At 45.8% G+C, this 24,999-nt stretch overlaps 1 protein-coding gene across 1 annotated transcript; it reads right to left on the bottom strand.

Annotated features, from left to right (window-relative positions):
- Positions 1 to 23,896, bottom strand: ephb3a (eph receptor B3a). Its single transcript, XM_012815299.3, has 15 exons — positions 23,046 to 23,896; positions 19,340 to 19,404; positions 17,141 to 17,813; positions 11,693 to 11,848; positions 9,887 to 10,222; positions 9,247 to 9,371; positions 8,272 to 8,428; positions 7,903 to 8,011; positions 6,836 to 6,888; positions 6,529 to 6,651; positions 5,503 to 5,750; positions 3,626 to 3,841; positions 3,188 to 3,337; positions 2,609 to 2,802; positions 1 to 941 (listed from the first exon to the last, which is right to left on the bottom strand). The coding sequence occupies exons 1-15, from the start codon at positions 23,107 to 23,109 to the stop codon at positions 827 to 829; spliced, it is 2,784 nt and encodes a 927-aa protein (XP_012670753.2). The 5' UTR covers positions 23,110 to 23,896; the 3' UTR covers positions 1 to 826.
- Positions 23,897 to 24,999: the final 1,103 nt, after the last annotated feature.

Genomic DNA, 24,999 nt, shown 5'->3' with positions numbered 1-24,999 from the left:
GTCACCTCTCACTTCAGAGTTCCAGTCCGAGAGGAAGGTAGAGTCAGGGAAGAAGAGTGAAAGTCACATGAGCAAGGTAGTGGATGTTTTAGCCACGAGGGAAAATTAAAAAAACCTTCATGCAGGCATGCAAACAGAACCTGAGAAAAAATTGAAATTAGTTTTTTTTTTTTACATCTGCATTATGACAATTCAGTGCAAAAAGAGGATAAGGAGTGAAAAAGTAATGGCCTCTGGCCACTGCAAGACTGAGAGGAAGATCTGTCTGCCTTCCATAGGCTTTCCTTACAGTGTTACCAATCCAATGCGAAACGTCCAGCTCTCCACTGACTACAGATCCACTGTACACTTCTCCATGGAGAGTCAAATCATGTCTTTCTGTACACTGCATTAGTTCTGTCTCTTTGTATTTTTTCTTCCTTTTCAAAAGGAAAGTCTCTCACGGGTGGTCTGGTAGATGGTCCTTCATGTATTGTCTACTTATGACCCTCTGCTGGCTGTAAAAGACAGGGCCTCCATGCCTGGTCCACGCGTGCTGCTCTGATCCAGCACTCCAAGGAGTGACACTCATCCAAGGAGTCCCAAAAAAGGGGATCTGAGGCAGGGTTGGGATGAGGGGTGGAGGTTGTGGTGGTGGGGGAATCGATCCGGGGAATTCTGCTGGCAGGTAAGGGTTGGTAAGACTTGGTTGCGTTTTTTTTTCTTTTTCTGGGGGCTCAACTGGAGGTCTCCTCTCATCTGTGTCTCAACAATCTCTCTCTCTCTCTCTCTCTCTCTCTCTCTCTCTCTCTCTCTCGCGCGCGCGCGCGCGCGCTACGTCTCTTCTTCAGACGCGGATGGGAAGCGTTTGGCTCATCTGCTGCCTCAGGTCTTGTGTGTCGGCTAATGTTAGGCTCTTCCTCTGATGGCCAGGCAGTGTCCCGCCCACCTGCAGGAGATCCCTGGGGACAGACAGACAGACACACACACACACACACACACACACACACACACACACACACACACACACACACACACACACACCGGAGATAGGTTCAGCATGGGGCATGATGGATGCTTTTGCCATTTAAAGACCTGTAACAACAGCAAGCCAGCTAACAGGAAATGAGCAGAAGTGGTGAAAGGTTTTCTAATCATGTAGCACTTGCACATATAGACAAATATATGCACACACACACACACACACACCCTGCAAGAGAAGCAGCTGCCTCCTCATGATTATCAAGGCACGTCAACATTGGGTAGGACTGCTGTCGTCACTGGCGCATGCAGATGAAAACATAAATGAATCATATGCATGCTGAGCGCGTGTGACCACACACACGGAGCGTGACATGAATATCCTATTCCTTTGCCCTGTTTGGCAGGGGCAACAGTGACAAGCGCACACGTACACCGAATTCCCACTTCCAGCGTGTTTCTGCCGCCACATTAAAAACCTCATTAGCCAGCTAATTAAAGCCATTCCTCTCTTTTAGCTTCTCCTCCATCTCCCTCATTACGCGCTTCCCCCGTCACCTGAGCCACTGCAGCAGCACGGCACAGCTTAGCGCAGCGGCAGACGCTCACGCCCTATCACCTCCGTCCAGTGGGCAGCCAGGAGGAAAAGGCCATTCTGCTAGTTGGTTTTGTGTTAGTCAGCCATTAAAAAGCTCCCGCGGCAGTGTAACTCCTCCCCCCCCCCCACACACGCACACACATACCCACGCACACACACATACCCACACACGCACACCTGACTCAAGCTCAAACAGAACTGTCTTTTTGAGCAGACTCAGTAAAAACAGTAAGCGCATACTATGAAACTGAACAATGTAATGAACAGCTGCACTGCGTTCCTCCAGCGTAAAAGATTAATACTGTTAAAAGTGTAGCTGAGGAGAAAAAAAGAAGGAAAAAATAGAATGCTTTCATGTGTTCACTGTAGTGACAAAGCACCAATGATGAGTTCTGAGCACTTGTCACATGCTACCACACACTGGAAGTTACAGAGATGTGGAATATATTATACAGGGGATTATGAAGACCTTAAACGGATCTCTCAAACACTGATGAAATGTAACGCTATGCCTCCTGTGCATTGTAAAAGGCTTTGGATAAAAAGCGCCTGCTAAATGAGTAAGTGAACAAGTAAATGGGCATTACACTTGGTGCAGGTCTTTCATTTGCACTCTCGTGCCACAAAGATAGAGAAATGCTCAGCGTGTAATAGACATACCTCACACAAAGAGTTAAAAAGACATGCATTATGCAGATTTATGTCTGAATGCTGACAGTCCTACTTAAGCTGCAAGCGAAGTCACTCGCCTTAGGATTTTGCTCCTCGTAGTTTGCCGCTTGTCTAAATGTGTATCTCTGTGGTTTGCGTGTCGTCTCTTCGCTCGCTCATAAGTTTGCTTCAAGTGTGTGCTGTCTGTCTTTCTCATGCTATCTGGCCATACAGTTTATCTGCTAGCTCTCCCTTCAGTCTGCATGCTATACATGTGTCTGTCACCTCACACTGCCTATTTCTCCCCCCACAGCTTTCCGTGCTGTCCCTCTGTCTAACAGCTTGAAGTCCATTTGCCTGACTGCTCACGGCTGGTGTGCCTCGAGTCTCTTTGCTTACCCTGAGTGCGAGTTGGTGACCACTTTGAGGCTGGCGGCGTTGCGGAGCAGCTTGTCCAGGGTGCTGACGATCTGGGCAAACTTGGGCCTCTGGTTCCTCTCCTTGAGCCAGCACTCCAGCATGAGCTGGTGCAGCACCGTGGGGCAGTCCATGGGCGGGGGCAGGCGGTAGTCCTGCTCCACTGCGTTCATCACCTGCGTGCCGCAAGCCAAGAGGGAGCAGAGAGTTAAATATGGTAAATAAAGAAATATATTATATATGAGTCCCTTTAGAGTGCAGTAGTTGAGTAAGTAGAAGGAAGGTTTAAAGTTCAGAGGCTGAAATGATGAGGATGTATACTCATCAAAAATGATCAAAGGTTGTAAATAGAAAAACACATAAGCATATTTTTATGCTATGCGGCAGTAGACGAAACTGCACCATGCACAATAGGCTAATGTAATAGAATTGAATGCAATCATAATATGATACAATAATATATTATTAATTGTTGCATAGTGCAGCAAAAATAGTTGTAATACATATATATATATTTGATGTTAATTGACTGTGTCACCAAAGGCTGAGAATCTGACTCACATCTTGGTTGCTCATGTCCCAGTAAGGCCTCTCTCCAAATGACATCACCTCCCACATCACTATGCCATAGCTCCACACATCACTGGCTGAGGTAAACTTCCGGAAAGCTATGGCCTCTGGGGCAGTCCAGCGTATCGGGATCTTTCCCCCCTAGAGGAGAGCGGAGAAGAGTAGGTCAGTTCAGATCATTAACAGACACAGAGCCAGTGCCAGGACACACAGAACCAGGAGATTTTCCCTGGCAGGTCTGGAAGAGCTACACCATATCTGCAGTATGCTGGGCTGTGCATCGGAGGCTATAGAGCAGCAAAAAGGGGCAAAGTAGGGCACCTCCTTACGGTAAGTGCCAGATATGTTTGTCCATTAATAATGCAAACGCAGTGTTCTAACCATATGAAGTAGAACAGGCCACAGCACCTTGGTGCATGCAACACATACCAGTGAGCTGGTGTAGGTGGGGTCGGAGGAGTTGTCGTCCAGGAAGCGGGACAGGCCAAAGTCGGACACCTTGCAGACCAGGTTGCTGTTGACCAGGACGTTGCGAGCAGCCAAGTCCCGGTGGACGTAGTTCATCTCGGAGAGGTACTTCATCCCCGAGGCGATGCCACGCAGCATCCCCACCAGCTGAGTCACGGTGAACCTCCCATCATTCATCTGGAGCCGAGTGGGAGGGAAGCAGAATGTCAATTCCGCAGGCGTTGTCATGACATAACACCAGCCGTAAATAACTGTTTACTGTAAGATGAGCACTACCACAAGCACAGCTTTTCTGTAAAGTCCTTTCACCAGACATCTCACATCTCACTGGATTTTCCCATTTAATCTCAAAATGTTTTGTGTCTTTCTGAGAAAATAAAGTGAACTATGCTGGCATAAACACAACAAGTGGATTCTAGTGGATTAAAAATAAAACTCAATCAGTTTAAAGAAGAGCTTTTCTCATTGAGCATCCCCTTAGCTGTAAACTGTAGTATGCGTGTAGAACAAGAAACCTATGTAAAGAAAGCATCTGTACCAAAGGACACCTTCAGCAGATGGATGCCTGTAGCTCTGCATCAGCTTACGTTATGAAAGCAAGAGTCAAGGAGATTCAAAATGCTTATGGATTCTGCTTTTTTCCCCCACTCTCAACACCGCATGATTCATGCTAAGCCTCTCTGCAGCATCACAGGTAATCTGAGTCCATCTTTAGATCTCTCCAGCTCCTCATGGTACTTCAGCGGCGTCCCTGGATAGCCTGTGAGCGCAGGCTTCGAGAAGACAGGCCCCTGCCTGCTCTGGGGGAAGATGTCGGAGGGAGTGAGAGCTTAAGTCTTGAGTCACTGCCCCCGATGGTCTCCGAGGCAGGCTCTGTGGCTCAGAGTCTCTGGGTTTCTCGCTCGCTGCCCCGAGTGTGAGTATAGCCGAGCGGTTTGTTTATGGGGCGCGTCGATGTCAGCACATGAGCTGTGTCCCTGCATGAGTCGGTGCGATCTGAATAGGTAAATTCCTCACAAAAAAAGCCATTTTGAACCTAGGCTGACTCAGATTTTCTGCTCAATAAATCCGCAGAAAATCTGATGAGAAACTCTTCCCTGAGAGGCAGTCATGTGATGTGTTGTTGGCCAACAGGACTCTGATGTAGGAAAATTAGGTCACCGTAGGCTATACACTGCAAAGTGTATCTCCTACATTCGTCCTAAACCACTTTGACTCATATCAGTGTTCTGCTACAAAAGCTCTCTGAGACGCTTCTACTAAGAACTGCTGGTTAGCCTTAAGCATGTTTACATTGAAATATCCTTCAAGCATTTACATTTACATGCATGATACTTGAATATTAGTGTTTGCTTACCCGAGGAAATGAACCCATTTCATTGGTTTTGCTAGTCAGGAGTTTGTATCTAGTGCACAGTGCAATGGTTTGTGGTAGTACTCAATGAAATATTATGTCATAGTGACCTAAGCCGACAAGTATACTATGCACCATTGTACAGTTTTTTATGTATAGTCTACACAGATAAATCACAAGGGTATAATTTGAAGTGTTAAATTCCATAAACTCCTTAAGAGTTTATTGAATTCCTTTAAGTGTGAAATGACCACCAGCATAAGTGCTGATCTTTAGAGAACAATCCTCTTTGATCTTAAGAATGTAACAAGTGGTGGAAGCCACCCCTCTAGAAGAAATGGCCGATCTCTAAAAGAGTTCCATGTCTTTATGGAATGGGACTATGTTTGCTCAGATCGGTGTTAAGATCGACTCATAGAGAGTTGTCTGTTAACATTATTGTTATTGAATGTGTAGAGTATGGTGCACAACCACCCATGCCCACCCTGAGGAAGGAGTCCAGCGCTCCGTTCTCCATGAACTCCGTGACGATGAGCACTGGGCAGCTGCGGGTCAACACACCCTCCAGGTGGATGACGTTGGGGTGGTCGAACTGTCCCATGATGCTCGCCTCGCCCAGGAAGTCCCTCCGCTGGCGTTCGGTGTAGCCGGCCTTCAGAGTCTTGATGGCCACGGCCGCCTCCTTCCGGCCCGGCTGCTTTAGGCGGCCCCGGCACACCTCACCAAACTCCCCTGCAGCACAGTGGGGGAAAACGGGACCGGTGAAGGGGGGGAGCGTGAGGGAGGTCAAGGGGGGAGCACTGGTCTGAGTCCACGGGGGAGGTGGGGATGGGGGAGGGAGTGTGTAAAAACAAGAGTTTTTGGCCCACAACAGACGGGGGTAGGGGGTGGGGTAAGGATGGAAAGAAATTATGACTGTTGCCTATTATGGTGGAACAACAGAAAGGGGGGAAGAAGGGAAATGAGGAGAGGGGACAGGAGTGGAGAGGCAGTAGATGCTAGTGGTCCAGGAAGCAGGGAACAGATGGAGAGAGGGGGTGGGCGAGGCGTTTGGGGGTGGTGGTAGTGGAGAGAGAGGGGCGACACAGAAGCTTGGGGGCAGTAAGAGACGGACACCTTGGACCTAAAGAAGAGGGATGGACGGAGAGGAGGAGGAAGGGGAGGAGGCAGGGGAGGGAGAGTTGGAGGAGGAGGAGTGAGTGAGTGAGAGAGGATGGAAGCCTTGTTAAAGGTGGAAGAGGAAAGCAGCATGCTCATGGATATAGCAACATTAATGTTTTATGACTGGGAATTTTTTATTATGACGTTAATACTGAGTTGTGGCTGCAAGGAGGTTTCTATTTACTGCCGCACAAAGAAAGCGTCCTTCTCTTAAATGTCACACTGAGTGCAGGTTTGTAGAGCACTAGACATGTTGTTGCACAAACATTAGTGGAGAATGAATGGCTTGATTAGCTCGCACAGCTGTGCTTGGTGGCGAGTTGTTGTTGTGTTAGCCGTGCTTATTTACCTGCTCCAATCACTTCCTCTATCTTCACGCAGGAGATGTCGATCTCTCTGGCAAACTCGTGGACTGCCTCATTAGGGTCCTCGTATGTGAAAGGGTCGATGTAGACTTTCACACCGGGGGTGACTGCAATGGAAGAAAACAAATTTGGCTCTAATTTGGGATTCATTATTTTTCGGCAAAATAAATTGAGTCTAACCCTAAACAGTGGCATGTGGATTTAGACTGTCTCCCTGCAGTTCTTTCTACGCTCTTGGAACACTGATTTGTGATTCTGAGTTGGTGCAGTTGTGACTGCAGGTGACCGTACCGTACTGCTGCAGCTTCTCAGTGTACTCCAGCTCAGAGCCTGTGCGCTGTTTCCTAAAAAGACAAAACACACAAAACAGAAACCCATCTCTCAAAGTCAGTCACAATATTTGGAAAATGGAAGACACAAAGTATCAAACAAGTGTGTATAATTTTCATTGACACAGAGAAGTGAACTAGTAATTGTATTCCAAAGCACTCCACGTTAGTAGACCAGGAGAGTGCTGCTATGAGACGTGCTAAATCAAGGGTCAGACATGAGCCACATTCTCAAGGGCATGGGTCAAAACCCCCAAATCATGGGTCACATTCCGCAAACCAGGTCCCATTCCTGACCGCTGATGACACAGCAGGTGTCCGTCTCCCTTTCTGCTTCCTCAGATGCTAACTTGCAGATGCTCGACAGCCATATGATTTTGTCAAACAGATTAGCGGCGTGAAAAAGTCCCTCTCCTCTCATTAATGTGCCATTGTTTCCCCTCCTATGTCTAAGTGGTGGCACAGCAGGACAGAGCCCTGCAGAAGGGACCCTATTGGAATTCAGCGTCTGTGGGATTCCTTTTGTTTCCCCACAACCTGTGATAACAATGTTGCCAGCAGCTAATTAGCATCTCATCTCCAATTGAAATGCTGGGTTTAGGCGAGTGACGCCTCACACACACACACACACACACACACAGGGACAGAATGCATGAGTGAGAAAGAAGAAAGGCACAGGGGCAGGGGAGGGGTTAGTTGGGCATGACAAGGCTAGGCTGTCAAGGGGGAACGGGGAAACATGGACACTTTGTCAGTCTGGGGACCCGGCCCTGTCCCTGTCCCTCTGTCCCTTTGGGGGGAGGGGGGGCGTACCGTACGGGGGTTCATCTGTGACAAAGGAATGACAAAAATATCCTGCGAGCATCTCTCCAGCCATTTGAACACATTTGAAGAACACGGCTTCTTTCGTGAGCTCGAGAATCTCAATGCGGTGGAACGTGTGCATGTCATAGGGAAATAGAGAGCTTATTTTAAAACCAATGGACAGGTTTGGAATGGGAGGGGACTGTGTGTGGGATTTTTTTTTACCTGAGGCAGACGACGGAGATGACAACCAGGGCGATAATGACAACAAACCCTGCTGTGGCAGAACCCACGATGAGTGGCAGCTGATCCTGCACAGACCTTTCTGGGTCGCCTAGCAAAACCAGTGACAAGCAATTAGTATAACACCCCCATTAGAATGACAAAAAAACGAAATGACAGCTGTTAAAATTTCACCACAAACGTCAGCATTCTTCCACTGCCTAGTGTGCAGACGATTTCAGAAAAAACATGACACGGAGCATTAACATAACAAGGTAAAAAATACAACCGAGATAGTTGAAGGAGAGAGAGAGAGAGAGAGAGAGAGAGAGAGAGAGAGAGAGAGAGAGAGAAACAAAACAATGTTCCTACTGTGTTCGTTGGTACTGAACTCCGCCGGGAAGCTGTAGCGCCCATACCCGGCCACGGTGCGCGCCCGAACCTGCACCGTGTAGGCGGTGCCGGCCTTCAGGCCTTCCACCCTGGCAGAGCTGTGTTGGGCAGTCACCGTGTGGGAAAAGGCCTCGCCCTGTGGCAAAAAGATGGCACCCGTGGGAAATGAACACTGATTTTGTCGAGATAAAGGGTTGGCAAATGTACCTCCAGTATATGTAGATGACATTAAGCATCATTTTCGTTATGTATTTTATATAATTATAAATATAATATAATAATATATATATATATATATATATATATAATATCTAATTACATGCAGCATTTCATTGCAGACACAAACAAACCTGTCCATCCCCACTTCAGAAATACATATCTGTCAGCTCTTAAGCTTCATGCTTTTGTTAATGAAGGCTTTTTGAGGGGGGGATACTGCTTCTAAGTATCTACAAATCGTTAGGGTCTGTAGTGTTGGCTTGTGCCATATATCACGAAATATCAAAACGGAGCTAAACAAATAGGGCTCGACAGAGGCAGGTCTTCAGTAACTCCCCTGGGGAATGTGGCTATGTGAAAGAAATGAGCGGCCATGTACTGTGTATTTTCACGTGTGTTTGAGCTCTGGGGAAAGCATGCCACCACAGAGTGAGTAATTCTACCCATTGGCAGGACAGGGAAAGCTGATTTTAGCTGTCCTCAAATCCTCATGTAATAGTCATATATAATTACTCCGAAGGACTCTGGATGCACACAGGCCACTTTAGCTGAAGTGTTACCCATTTAACAGCCTCTGCGGTGGTCATTTTAGTTAATATGTGCATGGACTGCCCCACACGCAAAGCGCTGTAAGCCTCTACATGCTGTGTTGGGGTAATATCTACCAGCAGGCTCTCATTCAGGGCTTTTGGCCAACACTTCTTTTCCCCGCTTGTGATGTGAAGAAATTCGCACCTTCTCGTGGTATTTAATCTCATAATCCAGGATGACTCCGTTGGGTTGTTCGGGCGGCAGCCAGGAAAGACTCATGGTTCCAGCCGTGGCTCTCATCAGAAGCACCGTGGGGACCGCTGAGGGAGCTGCACAAGAACAGAGAGACGGGGGCAGGGGGGTGGTCAGTCACATCCACATGACTAACCTCATCTGGCACCATGTCAGGGGGACTGAACCCATCAAACTGGACTGACATCACGGCGTGCAGAGATGATTTGAACAGCGCACCGGCCGACTAGTGCTTCTGCAGATCACTTGGCAGAGCACCGGCGTGAGCGATGCCAAGGTCAAGGGTCAAATTCCCCAAGAAGCACACATGCAGAGTAAATGGTGTAAGGAAGAAAAACGCTGAATTTTGAGTTTCATTTAGGCTACAGATACAGCACTGGTAGACTAAGTGATATGTTGTTGGAACTTCCTTCAGAGTGCTGCCCTGCTTCTTTGAGGAAATGAAAATGTTAAATACCAGGATGTAGTGTAAGGATATAAATCTACTGATGTAGTCCTCACTTACTTCAGTGGTAGATTAAGCGCAGTGTAAAGTGGCCTAAACTCTTCTATTCTGTGTACTCCCATGCAGCTGCAGTAATGAGGTCCTCACCCGCTTGGTTGGTGGTGATGTTGACGGTGGCATAGTTCGGTGTAGCCAGGCTCTTGGCCGAGACACCGTTGACGGCCTGGATCTCAAAGCTGTAGCGCGTGTGCGCCTGCAGGTTCCTCAACGCCGTCCAGCGCTCAGCCAGGCCCAGTCGCCGTGGAGACACGTCCACGTTGCTGTCGCAGCGCGAGCAGGCGCCACCGCTGTGCAGGCACTTCTTGCAGACGACGTTGTAGACCACGTCGCGCCGGCCGCCCAGTTCCTTTGGCTCCGCCCACTCCAGGGACACGGACGTCTCGTTCACGCTGGAAATGACATTTCGCGGGGCGGACGGCACAGCTACAGTGACACACACGCGCACACACACACACACACACACACACACACACACACACACACACACACACACACACACACACAAGCATTACTCCACACAGCTCAGGTTAACTCTTGAAGGCCTCATTGATACACATCATGAAAAATCTCCAGATTACTTCACATGCAGCCCACGTGTACATCGTTGTGTGTCAAACCTGATCCTAATCTGTTTTGAGAGTCTCACTGGTTTATGCAGTGATTATTCTACATTAATCAATGGACAATTCCTTCCACTTGTAGGTGTAGGTCATATTTTGTTTAAATGGTGCCTGAGGGTATAGACACACATTGATGAGGTCAAAGCACTACTGTCCTGGTTCATGTTTCTTTCATGAAGCAGATCCAATTTGACTCTTGTAGGTTGCATAAACCAAGTCTCTGGTGGAACATATCTGAATTGAAAGTGTGTGTCGAGTGGAGTGTAACTACTTGAATTTAAAATATTCAGATTTACTCCTGAAAGCTCGCTGGCACCCTACTGGTACGGTGATGAGCTTCGGTAGAAAGGTGAGCCCCTGAGCCATTTTCATGCCTTTCAGGAATCCTCTTTGGTGTTCCTACTGAGCGTTTTAGGTGGTCTTTCGACAGCAGACACATCATGCCATTAATTGACAGTATGTAGTATAAAATCCTCTGTGTGCCACATTCAGATGTCTAATTAAGGGCCGATTACAGCTGCACAAATGGCGTAAACAAGTACAGAAATTAGCCCTAAAAGGATTACTGGACTCCTTACTGTGAGGATGGATCTTCACCTTTCTTCACTTGAGATGTGAGAGGCGATGAAACAAAACAAACAGTAGATGCAATGCAGTCAATTTTGCTGAAATAGGCTGCTAATGTTGCCAGCTGTAGATCGGTGCAGTAACCAATCACATCCTTGCACAATCCTTGCAGAGCTTGGCTTTCCTCCCGCTTGTTTCCACAGACTTTACTGATTCAATTAGTTAGTCACACACATAAACACATCAACACACACACACACACACGTACGCACGCACGCACACACACACACTGACACACACACACACACACACACACACACACAAACAGACACACACACAAATTCACAAAGGAGCACACACATGCATACACATTCACCTAAATTCACATAAATTCCTGCACACACACATACTCAAACACACACACACACACACACACACACACACACACACACACACACATATATACACACACACACGACCCCACTACCCCATCCACACACGCACATGAATTTGTTCTCAAGCAGAGTTCTAAATGAGTAACAGATCACAGCATACCAGACATCCTCACGTCAGTTTGGATTTGAATCCGCTGAATCCACATAAGCATATTACGATACCAACCAATTCAAACCAGAGACACGAACCAACTCGCGCCAAAATGGATGCCTTTGAACCTCTGACTGTCAATCATTGCTCAATCACTTACTGGTGCAAGCAGAGTCCGGGGAGTCCGAGTCGGCCCGGTAGTAGCCATTTTGACACGGGCAGAGGTTGGAGGCCCTGGCACTGGTGCGGCTGTTGGGCGGACAGGGCGAGCAAAAGCCCTGACCCTGCTCCGACTTGAAGGTGCCAGGAGGACATGCTGTGAAAGCAAAGAGCAGGAAGAGACGGTTACATCTACTCTATGCAAACGTACAGATTGTTGACAGTAAGCGTTATTACAGTTTTTCTCGATTGCTTTGGCACATTTTTCCATTCACTGTTTACTTTTTCAAAACAGCTCACACACAGCCCTTAACAGAAGCTGAAATGACCAAAACACTATATGATGTTTGCAGAATGACACCACCTTCTCAAAACTCATTACACACCCATCAAAACCGAAGATTTCCATCAAAACCTACAATTTGTGCTCAATTGAAAATGTATGTTTTTTCATTTATTTAACAATGGATAACAAAATTCAAACTACAGCTATCAATATCAACCTCTGTAACCATCACTTCAACTTTTGTGCAACACCCTCACAGTATTGAACATTTTACCACTGCCAACATACTACAATTTGGGTTTTGCACTGAGCACTCTTACTTAGGGAATATACTGTCAGAAAGTATTTGAAATCTGAAAATTTGTATACAGTAAAATATTGTAGTTCTGTTTTTGTATTGCTAAACACTATAAAATATATTCTAAACAAGGACCATTGATTTACATTTGCTCTTCTGTGTACAAAATGGCAAACATTCTGACACAAAACTATTTATTGCAGTGCATGTATATTCTGTAAGAAGTCAAAATGACAGGTTTCAATATACAGTAAAAAGGTCAAATCTGTTCTGCAGTGAACATTCTCCCCTGCCACCAGTGTGGGCCAGTGTGTTGATTCTGTAAAAATAGTGTAATAGGCTATAAATACTGTAAATATAAAGTAATCAGAATTCATTGTAAATTACTTTAGTGAAACTACAGTATACATTGTATTGTGGCAACACACTTTACAAAAGTATAGAAATGGTTGTTGCCAAGAGTGCAAATACAGTGAAATACAGTACGGTACATTGACTGTAAAGGCCAGCAAAGTGTCATTGTCATTTGATGCAATTGATATGACGGCTCAGGTTTGGCTGAACCCTTTGGCCAGCCTCTCTCATGATTGACTACGTGATCAATGACTCTTGCCCTAATTTCATTAGAGCATCTTACACGAATGCCACGTCCCTGACAGGGGCCCCTCTACCTCTACCACGACCTCTTCCTTGTCCTCGTCCTAGTCTTTGCTGAGGTTGTTGGTGGCGACCTCCTCGAAACATGCTTGGTGTCAACTTAAATCTGTTGACCTCTTTTAGAGGTTGAGAACTACTTGATTAGTTTTGCACAGCGAGTTCACACAGGTGCTGACGATATTTAGAATATAGAGAGCAGTTTCAGTAGGCTGCTACTAAGTGTCTGCAATGTGTTGACATGGTTATTCAATTAGGTTTTGTGTCTTTCTCTGAGAAGTGTGTTAACTGTTTTGAAAAGTGTGTTAAAACTCAAAGAAATTTGTGTGAAAGCAATGAGAAATAGTTAACCCATTCGCCAGAAAAGACTCTTGCTGTGCAAAGTAGATGTGAGCATTAGATGAAGTTGACCCATGATTCGCTAAATGTGTGAAAACAATTGAGAAAAACTGTATAACGCTTTCCGTAGCGGAAAAGAAAAGGTCAGGGTTTTTTTTCTAACACGAGAAACCATCACTGCATTTTGCAGAGAGCCCCAGAGGAAAAAGCAGTAAGAGTGATGCTGTATTTTGCTAATGCAACATATGGTAAATAACCAGGGGAGGTAATTATTTGTGTTAATGTAATATGCATTTCAGCGCTATTCAAAGGTAACTACTCATCAGGATCACATGCAAGGAAAGAGCTTTTCGGTTTATGTTCCGTGTATGTGATCAGTCATAGGACGATATCCCATAGGAATGTTACAAAAAAGGGTTGCTGGTGTTTCTGTTAAACTAACCCTAACCCTAACCCTAACTCTAAAAAGTACAAAATCTTCCCACATTACTTTTCAAACCCCTTTGCAGCCTAAAGTCTATCACACCCTAAAGATTATTTTATGACTGAAGGGGGAAGCATGAGGAGTTGGAAAATTCCATCTTCTCTCTCTCTCTCTCTCTCTCTCTCTCTCTCTCTGCCTCTGTCTCACTTCATGGTGTTCTGCATTCTCAAAGTGAAAACAATTAAGACTTAGTTGGTGATAAAATGCCAGCCCTGTCTCCCTTATAAATGTTAACAGAACCCCAGGTAGGTGTGTGTGTGTGTGTGTGTGTGTGTGTGTGTCTGTGTGTGTGTGTGTGTGTGTGTGTGTGTGTGTTTGTGTGTGTGATTGTATGCAGGCATGAGTGTCCTTGAGTCTGTGTACCGTGAGTACCTATGTGAGTAGTTGTCTGCATTATGTCTGTGTGTTTGAATGTGCATTCTTTTTGTTTGTTTGCAAGTTTGTGTGTGTGTGTGTCTATGTGTTTGTGTGTGTGTGTGTGGACGCATGAGTGTGCCAGTGAGTCCGTCAGCGAGCGGATTACAGGCAGGAAGGTGATAAAGGGAAATTATACTTTCTCCCATTGCTGTGCAGCTTTCTGGCGCCCTGGCGGTGCGACAGCCCAAGAGAATCGTTTATCAGGCCTTAAAGGCAGTCTCTTAACCTTGAACAAGCCAGATGGAAACAAATGAGCTCCTCAGTGCACTCGCAGAGGAACTTATTTACCCCTTCTCCGCACCTCGGCGCAAGCAAGGGGACACTTCAGCTCCTCGCTTAGCAGAGGGAGTCGTTTCCATTTCTTACAGTCCATTTGAGCTCATTTCGCTCTCTCTCTCTAGCCCCCCTCCTTGGCTCTGTTTGCTGCCCAAACCCTCTTTTCTCCTCCCTCTCTTCCTCCTCCTTTCCCCCTCTCTCTCCTCGGTGCTGTCGACTCTGCTGCCCCTCGTTTTCTATGCCTGCCCCATCCTCCTCCTTCCTCCCTCCTCCCTCCTCCTCCTTTCCCTCTCTCTCCCTCTCTCTTTGCTGGCTTTCTATCGGTCTTCTCCTGCACGTTCCCCCCCTTTCCCTTTATCACTCACTCTCTCTCTCCTCTCTGCTTTCCTCTATGTATAGACTCCCTATCTATCTTTCCCTGTCTGCTCACCCTATTCCATCTCTCTCTCTCTCTCTCTCTCTCTCTCTCTCTCTCTCTCTATCTCTCTCTCTCTCTCTCTCTCTCTGTCTCTCTCACACACTCTCCGCAGCGTCATCCATCTTGGGCATATCGCTCTGTTATGGCCCCTATCAGATCTGTCAGGGAAGCAGCTCAGGCTGGCGCTGCTGGCCAGCTTTGTTCTCTGACACCACTGCAGTCCTGCTTCCCATTACCAACACCCCACTGTCACCGAGGCGAGAGGAAGCGCCAGGGGGGTGGGGGAATCACCTCTGGGTCATCACCAGCGACGGGCTGCACTTGGAGAAAAGGAGTCGTGCATCAAAAATACCCTCTTCTCCCCTATATGTACAGTATACAGACCAGGAAGTGAGTACACCCCTGAGCAATAGCCCTTAAATGTCAAATTATTCAAAATTGTGTCACCTCTCAATAACTGCATTGTTTTTAAGTTGACAAGTATTTTCTCTTATGAACATTCAAAACAATTACTTTAGAAAGACTATATTGAAAAGACAGGCCTCAAAGTAGAAACTCAATGCCACAAAAGTGAACACACCTGCGATCACCTGTGAACACAAGTTAAAAAACCTGTGATCATTGAAACAAAACTGAGTACAACTGTGGTTTCCAATTAGCCTGCAGGAACACAATGGCCTGTGAACACCAGAACTTTCTCAATTTTGGACCCATGGGCTGTGACTGTGTGCATAATGGCTCCACTTGGAAAATAATTGCCAGAGGAATGGAATATTCTGATTGTGAGACTTGAATAAGATGGAAAAAGATACAGATCGGTGACCAACTTAAAATAAGTCAAAATAGAGTTGCTGCAGTAATCAGGATGTGTGGAACAAGCTACAGTAACTCTAATCAGAACCGCAGTGGTTGTCCTCCTTAAATGACGCCACGGACAGTACAGTACTTGCACAATCTAACTTTGAAAAACAGATGGGCTAGTGCTTCAGACTTGGCACAGAGGTTATCAATGGAAGTCTGAGTTTCTCTGGAACAAAACTAAAAGAATAAACTTCGCCAAAGAACATGAAAAGAAGCCTGTTGAATATAGGAAGCGCATTCTTTGGTCAGATAAGACCAAGATGAATTTGTTCGGCTCAGATGGGTCCAGCATGTTTGCCGTGAACCTGGCCAGGACTACCACAGTGAATGCATAGTCCTGACAGTCAAGGACAGAGGTGGGAGTGTGATGATATTGGGCTGCATGAGTACAAGAAGTGTTGGGGAGATGACATTTATAGATGGCCTCATGTATGCCTGTGGATATACCAAAATACTGGCTGACAAGATGACTCCCAATCTCCAGACGTTTGGTAGAAGAAGAATATTCCAGAATGATAACAATCCAAAACACATTGCCCAAATCACGCAAAAGTTTCTACAGAAGAAAAAAATGAAGACTATGACCTGGAAATGAAACTATGACCAAGTATGTCGCCTGACTTGAATTCAACAGAACACCTTTGGGGTATTCAAAGAGAAAGGTAGAGAGAAAGGTAGAAAACACAACCCTTCCAGCAAATAGCAGCTGAAAAAATGTTCTGATGAAATTGTGCAACACTAGTATCCTCCATGCAGAAGAAGACCAAGTCTGATGATGTGGGCCTGTATTTTTAGTATAGCAACTCAAACCTGTTAGTTTTCCATTTTACATAAAAGCAAATACCCCACTGTTCAAATTTGAAGTAATGCAATTACTGTAAGGTGATACAATTTTGAATCATTTGACATTTAAGTGATATTGCATACGGGTATACTCACTTCTCTACATATTCAAACATATATATATATGTATACCCCTGTGCAATATCACTTAAATGTCAAATGATTAAAAAAATAGATATATGTCTTCTTTCCTATCTGTATCCGGTCCACGTGCCGTGTCCATATGGCTCACCCCGGCTCTCGTGACATGACTTTTGAACATGCTGACGTGCTCTTTGCCCTCTGCGTGGTGGTGTGGTGTTTGTAACTGGTTCACGGCTGAGCATATGGCGCTCTCTGCTCTTTAGTTCGCTCTGAGCACTGGAGCATTCTCTGAGCCAGCAAATCTGTGCTCTTGATTTTGTGACCCGAGCGTAACTCACAACACTTTTAGCAGCAAAGCCTTCATAACTCACGCCGCTGCGTCTACCAAACACATGAGGAGGGAGGGAGGGAGGGAGGGAGGGTGGGGTGGTGTTTTTGTTTATGTGTTTTTGAGTAGAAAAAGATTTGGGTGGATTAGCCGCCACTTACCTTGGCACTGTGTGTCTTTCATGGCTGGTTCGAAGCCCGCCATGCAGGTGCACGAGCCCACCGGAACCATCCACTCGCCATCCCCGTTGCAGTAGAGCTTCAGGGGGACGGACACCTCCGCGGCGTTGGGCACACATGCGCCCGAGGCGATGACCAGGGAGGTGGCCTCGGCACCCGTGGCCGTCTCGGGGAAGACGGCGAAGCTGGCGATGGTGGTGGAGCACTTCTTGAAGAAGACCCTGGCCGAGATGAGAGACATGCACGCGCCCAGGTCCTGGAAGGCCAGGTAGAAGCCCTCCTTGGAGAGCGGGCCGAAGCTGCGCACCTTGGTGTTGACCCGGCCCGACACGAGCAAGGAGAAGCTCTCGTCTGGCGCTATGGTGTCCACTTTCACGTAGGGGTTTTCCCTCCAGGGCGGACTGGACACCGTGGCGGTGTCCTTCTCCGCCTCGTAGTAGAACAGGTTGAATGTCTCCTTGCACGAGCCTGGGATGTTGGGGATGCTGGCGCAGTCGCGCACCGAGAACTTGAGCTCCACGTAGACACGGAGCACGCCTTTGCGCGGGATGAAGTCAGAGCGCAGCCAGTTGTTCTGGTTGGGCTCCTTCACGTTGCACACCTGGTACGTCCTGATGGGGTTCATGTTGTCGTCGTAGCCACTCACCTCCTCCCACTGTTCACAGAACAAAGCCAGAGAATTTTTATCCACCCTTTAGCCTGTTTAGCCACTTACAGGCGGGGCATGCCGCCCAGAAATGCTGCCATTCTTATCACCCTGCCAATTGTGAGCTGACCCAAGCGTTAGTAGAAAGAGAACATTAAGGCTGAATGCAGCACTATGGAGCTCTTTAAAAACACCTTAAATGACCTGGCTCCCGGGGGGAATCAATCAACCACTGCAAGCCCGAGAGTGGCGAGATTTTCACAGTGTCACAGAATAAAGACTGAGCTGTCAACTGGGACAAGTGACACTCCCCACAACTCAGCAAACTGACTAAACAAACAGCGAATAACAAAAAGTCCTTTAATTAAAACACTCACACACAACACATTATGCAAATCCCACACACACACAAACACACAATCACATACACACACACACACACAAACACACACACACACACACACACACACACACACACACACACACACACACACACACACACACACACACACACACACACACAATTTGTATTTATATTTATATGTGAACAGTAAAATCTCCTGCGATCGAACTTTAAGGCAGTAAGTAAACACACACTCAAATCTTATTCTGAATGTCGTTAAGCTACCAAATCCCTTCTGCAACGAATGCCTCTTTTTTTTGTTTATACACCTAGCCCTAACCGCAACAAATCTGGCCACCGCCTTCCCTGGATCGTGGCTTTTATCAGGTGTGGAGGCACAACATTAATATTTTACGCTGGTGTCAAGTGTAAACACATTTCAAATCACAGCCAACCTTTCTGACTTCTCACAACACAATTAGAAATCATCACCAAGAGGCGAAGCATGTGTTTATCTCGCAGCGTGCAAGACCACATTACTTATGATGATGTACGGCTTTTGAAATGCAAGACATTGAGCGTGAGCCCAGAGAAGCAGGCTCGAACTGCTTAAGATTGTTTCCATGGCAACCCATCGTTTTCCATTGACTGACTTTGCACGCTCATTCCCCACAAAGACAAATTGCTCCAGCCCCGGTAGTGGGGGAGGTCTGTCAAGCTTAAGGTCAAAATCACGGTGGTTAATTTTTTACTCTTCTTATGAGGGAAATCAACTGCCAGCCGCTGTTTGGAAAAGTCACTGTGCAAATGGAGTGGCCTCCAGGTAATTTTTTCTCATTTGTCATGGGGGGCATGTGTTCTGTCTCATTTGTTTCTCCTCTACGCCCGCACAAAAACACGGCAGTGTGCAAACACAGTGGCACACACACAGTACTGTGTACAGCATATTGGCAAACAGAGGAGTATGAGAGCTGGCAACTACATACAAACACACATAAACACAAACATTATAGGGCATGCACACACACAAACAAATCCCCCCCACACACATATACACATATACATATGCATGCATGCATACACAAGGTCATATCACACTGAATCACATCATACACATATCTATTAACACATACACATGCCCTCACACAAACAGACAAACACACACACAAAGCCACAGTAAACACTTGCTTACCCCGCTTTCTGGATAGGTGGTCCAGGCCAGCTCTGTGGTAGCCCATTTGCTGTCCATGAGAGTTTCTGTGTGGCCAAAGATAATGAGACAGAAATCAGCCAGGGGCCTTTTCTCACTGATAGCAACTAACTTCCTCCTCCTTGATTACCACTGAATGTGGATCAGCATAATCACTAATAAACATCCCCCTCCCCTGCATGTGGCATGTTTGGAGAACTGATCCTAAACGAACAATATCTCGCCCCGACTTTTTTGTCTTTTTCGCCTAATTAATGGGAGGATCTCTTCTTACCACAATGTCATATTCCCAATTCTGCACTTAACAAGTGGCTGTGTAACAGTCTGCCTCTCGCACAGGGCCTGCAGCTGATGTAAGCTTAACTCAGTTAAAACGCTGCACTGATGGCCAAGTCCTAACAAGGCAGCAGTGCTCAAAGGATCCTCTTGCCTTCCTTGGGGATGTTGTCCACATCATATTTGCACCCGAGGCATTTATTGTTCTGGATCGCCTTTGATCAGTGAGGCAAAAAACTGTAGGAAATTCCACAGCAGCTGGAGAATCTGCACGTATGCTAATGTTTTATTCACTTTGTAAGTTGGTATTCTGCGAGGGGCAGCACTCTCTTCAAATTAATGTGACACACACATCTGTAAGCTAACACATGAAATATTTAGAGCATAACATCAACTCAGCTGATTAGAGCACAAGCAAATACGTCTGTGCAGTTTGGTCTCTCTCTTTTTCTCTCCCTCTCTCTCTCTTTCCCTATCTCTCTCTTTCTCTTAAGCATATTCTTACAAAGCAGAGAGATAATTTCTCTCACACACACAAAATCATTTGCATGCACACACACACAACACACCCACACACACACACACACAACACTGATACACTTTCTTGCTTGAACAAGGAGTCAAACATACACACACCACAGAAAATTCTCTTTCACATTCTCTCTCTCTTTCTCTCTCTCTTTCCCGCTTTCTCACTCACACACACACACAACACTGATACACTTTCTTGCTTGCACAAGGAATCAAATAACACACACACACACAAACTCTCTGAAGCATCTTACAGATATACATACATGTTGATTTTCTAACACACACACACAGACTCACACACACACATCAGCCATCTCAATTTGGCCATCCTTTAAATGTCACAGGCTGACATGAGGTCTGGGGTTTATCATGGCTAGGAGAAGCAGAGCATCCAGCTCCAAAAAAACATGCATGCAATTAGGCAGAGAACTGTCATGTGCCGCAGAATGTAAGGCATACTGCTTTGATCAACTCGTAATGACCTCATTTGGTCTTTCCTTCAGGCTGTCGGCATCTAAACACGGCTGAGCCGAAATCTAGAGCTAGTGTCACAACTTCTCATTCTCCAGGAGCAAGTAATTCAGAAATGCTCCTTTCTTATTCATAGCCTGAGATGTTTCGTGAGCCACAGTAAGCAAAACATTTAGGCGATTTTAGTCATGCAAAAAAGCTTGTTATCCTGCCAAGGGCTGAATTTGACCTTACCCAAACTGATTTGACTCTAGCTTTAATATAAAACACACAAACACACACACAAGGTAAACATTACAAAAGATGACACAGTAAACAATCAAGTGAAGACCAGTTTATGATTTATAGACACTCCCATAAGAGTTGTCTGAGGGGACAACATCTTTGAGTCCAAACGTCCAAATCATTATCTCATATATCTCACATACCTGACACTCCTAACCACCAACATACATTTGGAAAGGGGGAGGTGGGATATGAGAATGCTCCAACCACATGCCAGCAGACACCGTCTAGAACACACTCACCTCTGCCATCATAATAAGGAGGCAGGGCTGCAGACTGTGGCTTGTGACTTGATCCAAACAGTTGCATGGGCCACTTGTCTGCTGTTAATGTTGGGTTTTGACAGTCTCCCAATTCGAGGTCACATATGCATAGATGTGTACTATGTCGCCCTACTTGTGTTTTTTTGTCTGGGCAGAATCTGTTCTCTTGCGTGTCTTGTACAGTTCTGCTTGCGATATGAACTCTCAAACCTCATAAAAGATAGAAAGGGAAAAAAAATGACCATTTATTGCATGGCATCACTATAATATATATAGAAGAATAGTGCAGCATAAGTAGTAGTGCCTACTCCAGTTCAAAAGCACTCTACATGTGCTCTAAGTGTGGTGAGCTAGTCGTCCCCAGGAATACTGATGCTGACCTGTTAGGTGGGAAACAGTTAACTGCTCTGTGCTAGGTGTGAGCTCACTGTGGCCTTGCCGGTGAGGCTGGAGTTGCATTGATTTACCTCTTGACACTGAAATTGATGCGAAATTGAGCTGGCTGTGTCACGGTAAGGTTGCATATGGCCTTGGTCTAACTGTGGTTTATTTGAATGCAATCATGTGGGCCGTTATTGCCGGCTATGGAAGTACTTTCAGGACACATTAGTCTTATAAACTTTAAATCGTTGTTGTGTGCTATGACTGCACCAAGTATTGACTATTCTCCCTTTCAGAATTTCATTATTAGTCTACCGTAAATTACCTAAACTAAAGGCAGACATCTGCACAACCAGGCTTGCATGGCCTGAAATAGGCTACCTAATGTTGTGAGAGTTTATGTTGTAGTACTCATGTAAGTGTGTCTTTAAACACCATGAACTCACCTGATGACTGATTCAGGTTTAATGTTCATTTGTCCGATTCTTCAAATATTCAGCCTGTCATACCCAGCCTCATCATATTTTTTTTTTGCCAGGTTCTTCATTTAACGCGCTGTCTGCCATGCACAGAACAGGGATGTAGCTGCCTCTCTCACATGCACTCATGTGTGGTGCCTGACGTGCTTAATTTGTGAGACTGCCAAACAAAAAGACAGCGACTGAGGCAGCCTACGGAGTGTAACATGGAATATCTGTTGCCAAGCCGTTTGTATAGATTGAAAAGCTCTATGGTGAGAATAGACCCACCCTCAATGTCATTTGAATAAGGAGAAAACATCAGTTTGCTCTCTTTTAATTTGCAGTGTGGCCAGTGTGAGGAATGTTTGCTGACATGCTCTCACTGCATTAAGTGCCAACCAGGCTCAGATACGACCAGCATAAATCAATACCAGAGCTGAAGAAAAATGTTAGACAAGATTAACATGTATTACAATTACAGTGAAACAGATACATCCGTCCATCCATCTATACACACACAAACAAACAAATCAACCCAACAAAAAATGTGACTTCAAGTCACAGTGAAATGCATGTAATTAATTGCATCCAATTAAAACAGAATTTCTAATTTTCAGACCCATGTAGTAACTAATTCTTTGAAAATTCCACCCGATACATGAATGCTGCTCAAATGTCTTTACACACAAAACATCATGACACGACTGACACATAAACCACAGTCACTTCAACAGACCCTCAGCGGATACGGGTGATCGCGTTCAAGGGAAGCTTTGGGTATTGTGGCAGAAAACGCAAATGCCAAGCTAAAACAGTGCACTCAGTAAGTGTGACGTTGAAGATCCTTTCAAAAGTCTTGTCTCCTTCTGGTATGTTATCCTTTTTTATGCAAGGATTTGGAGAATTCTGGACAACAAAGGGCTGCGAGAAATGTAGTTCACCCACAGGTAACAAAGACTCAGAAGACATTCTTTGCAATATATATCAGGTTTATCAATAGTAGTTTAGGCTACTCACCTTCAACGCCAAACACCACCGGGAGCAATAAGCTGCATATAGACAGCAAGTAATCCATTGTCATAAACCGAATTCTTGCAACATGAATGGGCTATAGGCTGCTTGACCGTCGGGATGAAACCTCGAAACAATGTGGACTCGCGGAGAAGCAATGCCCAAACCTCAATCGAAGACAACGATTGAAAACTCGTCTGTTTCCAATCTCTGTCGGTTTGAGCGACCCGTTCAATTCTCTTCAGATTCTAACCAGCAGCTCAGTGCTGTTTGTTATTTCATCCACATAATCTAACAGAGAAAAAAGCAAATCCATCGGTAGTCTGTTTTGCCATATTTGTCGCAAATGCTGCCCAATCACATTTAACAGTGTAGCCTACTGGAGAACTAAGAACTGAGTTAAGCTCACTCCGATTGATTCCACACACTCCGGATAGCTGTTGCTTCTCTGCGACTATGCGTAGGAGTGACAAATGAGGGAGAATGGGCGAGAAATGCGAGAGGGATGGAAGCGGGGAGTGGAGGGCGGGGGTAGATACCCCCCACCACCACCCCCCAGTGCTAGTATTCAGTGGCACACCCCTGCGGGAAAAAGTGTGAGGTGCTGGCCTCAAATCGCCGTGGAAAGTGGTCTATGTTATTCTGCATTCTTGCCCGAAGGAATGAGGTTCTGGGTGAAAGGGTTAGGTTTGGTTTAATTTAATTTGATTAACTGTTTGATATTTAGCACACCCCGTATTAACTTTTGAAAATGTAGGTTTCCGTTACTTCTGTGGTAACATTTCAGTGTAATGGAGGCACAGCGCCCCTCGGTGTTTAGTTATTATGGAATTAGGCGGCTGTCGTGGAGGCAAAGCCTCAGGCGTTAGCAGCTTATCTGAGTGATAGCTGACTTCTTAATCAAATTATCTTCATGTGTTTGTCTGAGTCCAAGGAAAGCTGCTCTGTGTTACAAATAGACAACTCCCTCAACTTCACCTGAGATACAGTCAAATAAATTGGTGTCCCCTCCTCTTCCTCCTCCTCATCACCATCACCACCACGAAGATTTGTTTTCATCATTGCTGCTGTCAATGTTAATGTCAGTGAATTCAGTGCCATCTTCAACTGCATGACTGTGAGGAATATGAGAGGATGCAATAGATTTTGAGTGAGTGAGTCAGATTATTAGTGTGAGTGTGTGTGTGTGTGTGTGTGTGTGTGGGGGGGGGGGGGGCATCAGTTAAGAGATGGCTCTGTAAACAATAATTGTAATGCATGTAATAATAAATCCTTTATAATACATTTATAGGCAAGCCAGTAACTGAAGAGGTCCACACAATACATCCTGAAGGACAAATAAATCTCAGCAAAATGGAAACAATCAGATTAATCATAACCATGCCCTCTTCCATTATTGCCATTGCTATATTATTGAACTGCTCTTTGTGTCTGTGCCAAACGTTTTAAAAACCTTTGGCTTAAGCTCAGCGTCTCGGGTGCATTGTCTCTACCAGGGTCATTCTGTCATCAGAATTAATTGGTTGTCTTCAAAGGTGGATGATGATAACCATGCTTAAACTGCCAGAACACAGCGAATATAATGTAGCCTACATATGAGTCGGAGAGCTTCAGCCCTCTCTCTGCAGTCCGGGTTGCACTCAGTTTACAGAGCCGACAGACACACTGCTGCCTGGGGCTGGCCAGGGAATAGAGAGCAGGAAGAGAGGGGTTGTGGGAAAGCAGTGAGCTAGTGCCCGAGGGGTAGGTGCTGTGTCAATACGCTGCGCTGACAGAGGCGCATGAAGTATTCTCTCTCTCAGCACTGCGTGCTTTCAAGACACCTTTGAATTATGAACTGATTCAGACTGTCAGTGCAGTATATATAGCAGAAGAAGCAGCATTAGTTCAATACTGAGGCCACATGCTAGGAAGGGGGGGGGGGGGTACTGTATTTCATGCTCTGATCTCACAAGAGGAT

The sequence above is a fragment of the Clupea harengus genome, chromosome 22 (genome assembly GCF_900700415.2).
Source record: "Clupea harengus chromosome 22, Ch_v2.0.2, whole genome shotgun sequence".
Taxonomy (NCBI): Eukaryota; Metazoa; Chordata; class Actinopteri; order Clupeiformes; family Clupeidae; genus Clupea; species Clupea harengus.
Note: the sequence above shows the minus strand (reverse complement) of the source record. Positions and strands in the feature narration are given on the sequence as shown.

Coding starts and splice junctions, on each gene's coding strand:
- ephb3a (XM_012815299.3), bottom strand. CDS start 23,109: ATGACAATGGATTACTTGCTGTCTATATGCAGCTTATTGCTCCCGGTG. Junction 8,012..8,271: donor GTTCAGTACCAACGAACACA/GTAGGAACATTG, acceptor TGGTTTTGCTAG/GCGACCCAGAAAGGTCTGTG. Junction 3,842..5,502: donor CGCTGGACTCCTTCCTCAGG/GTGGGCATGGGT, acceptor ACTCGGCTCCAG/ATGAATGATGGGAGGTTCAC.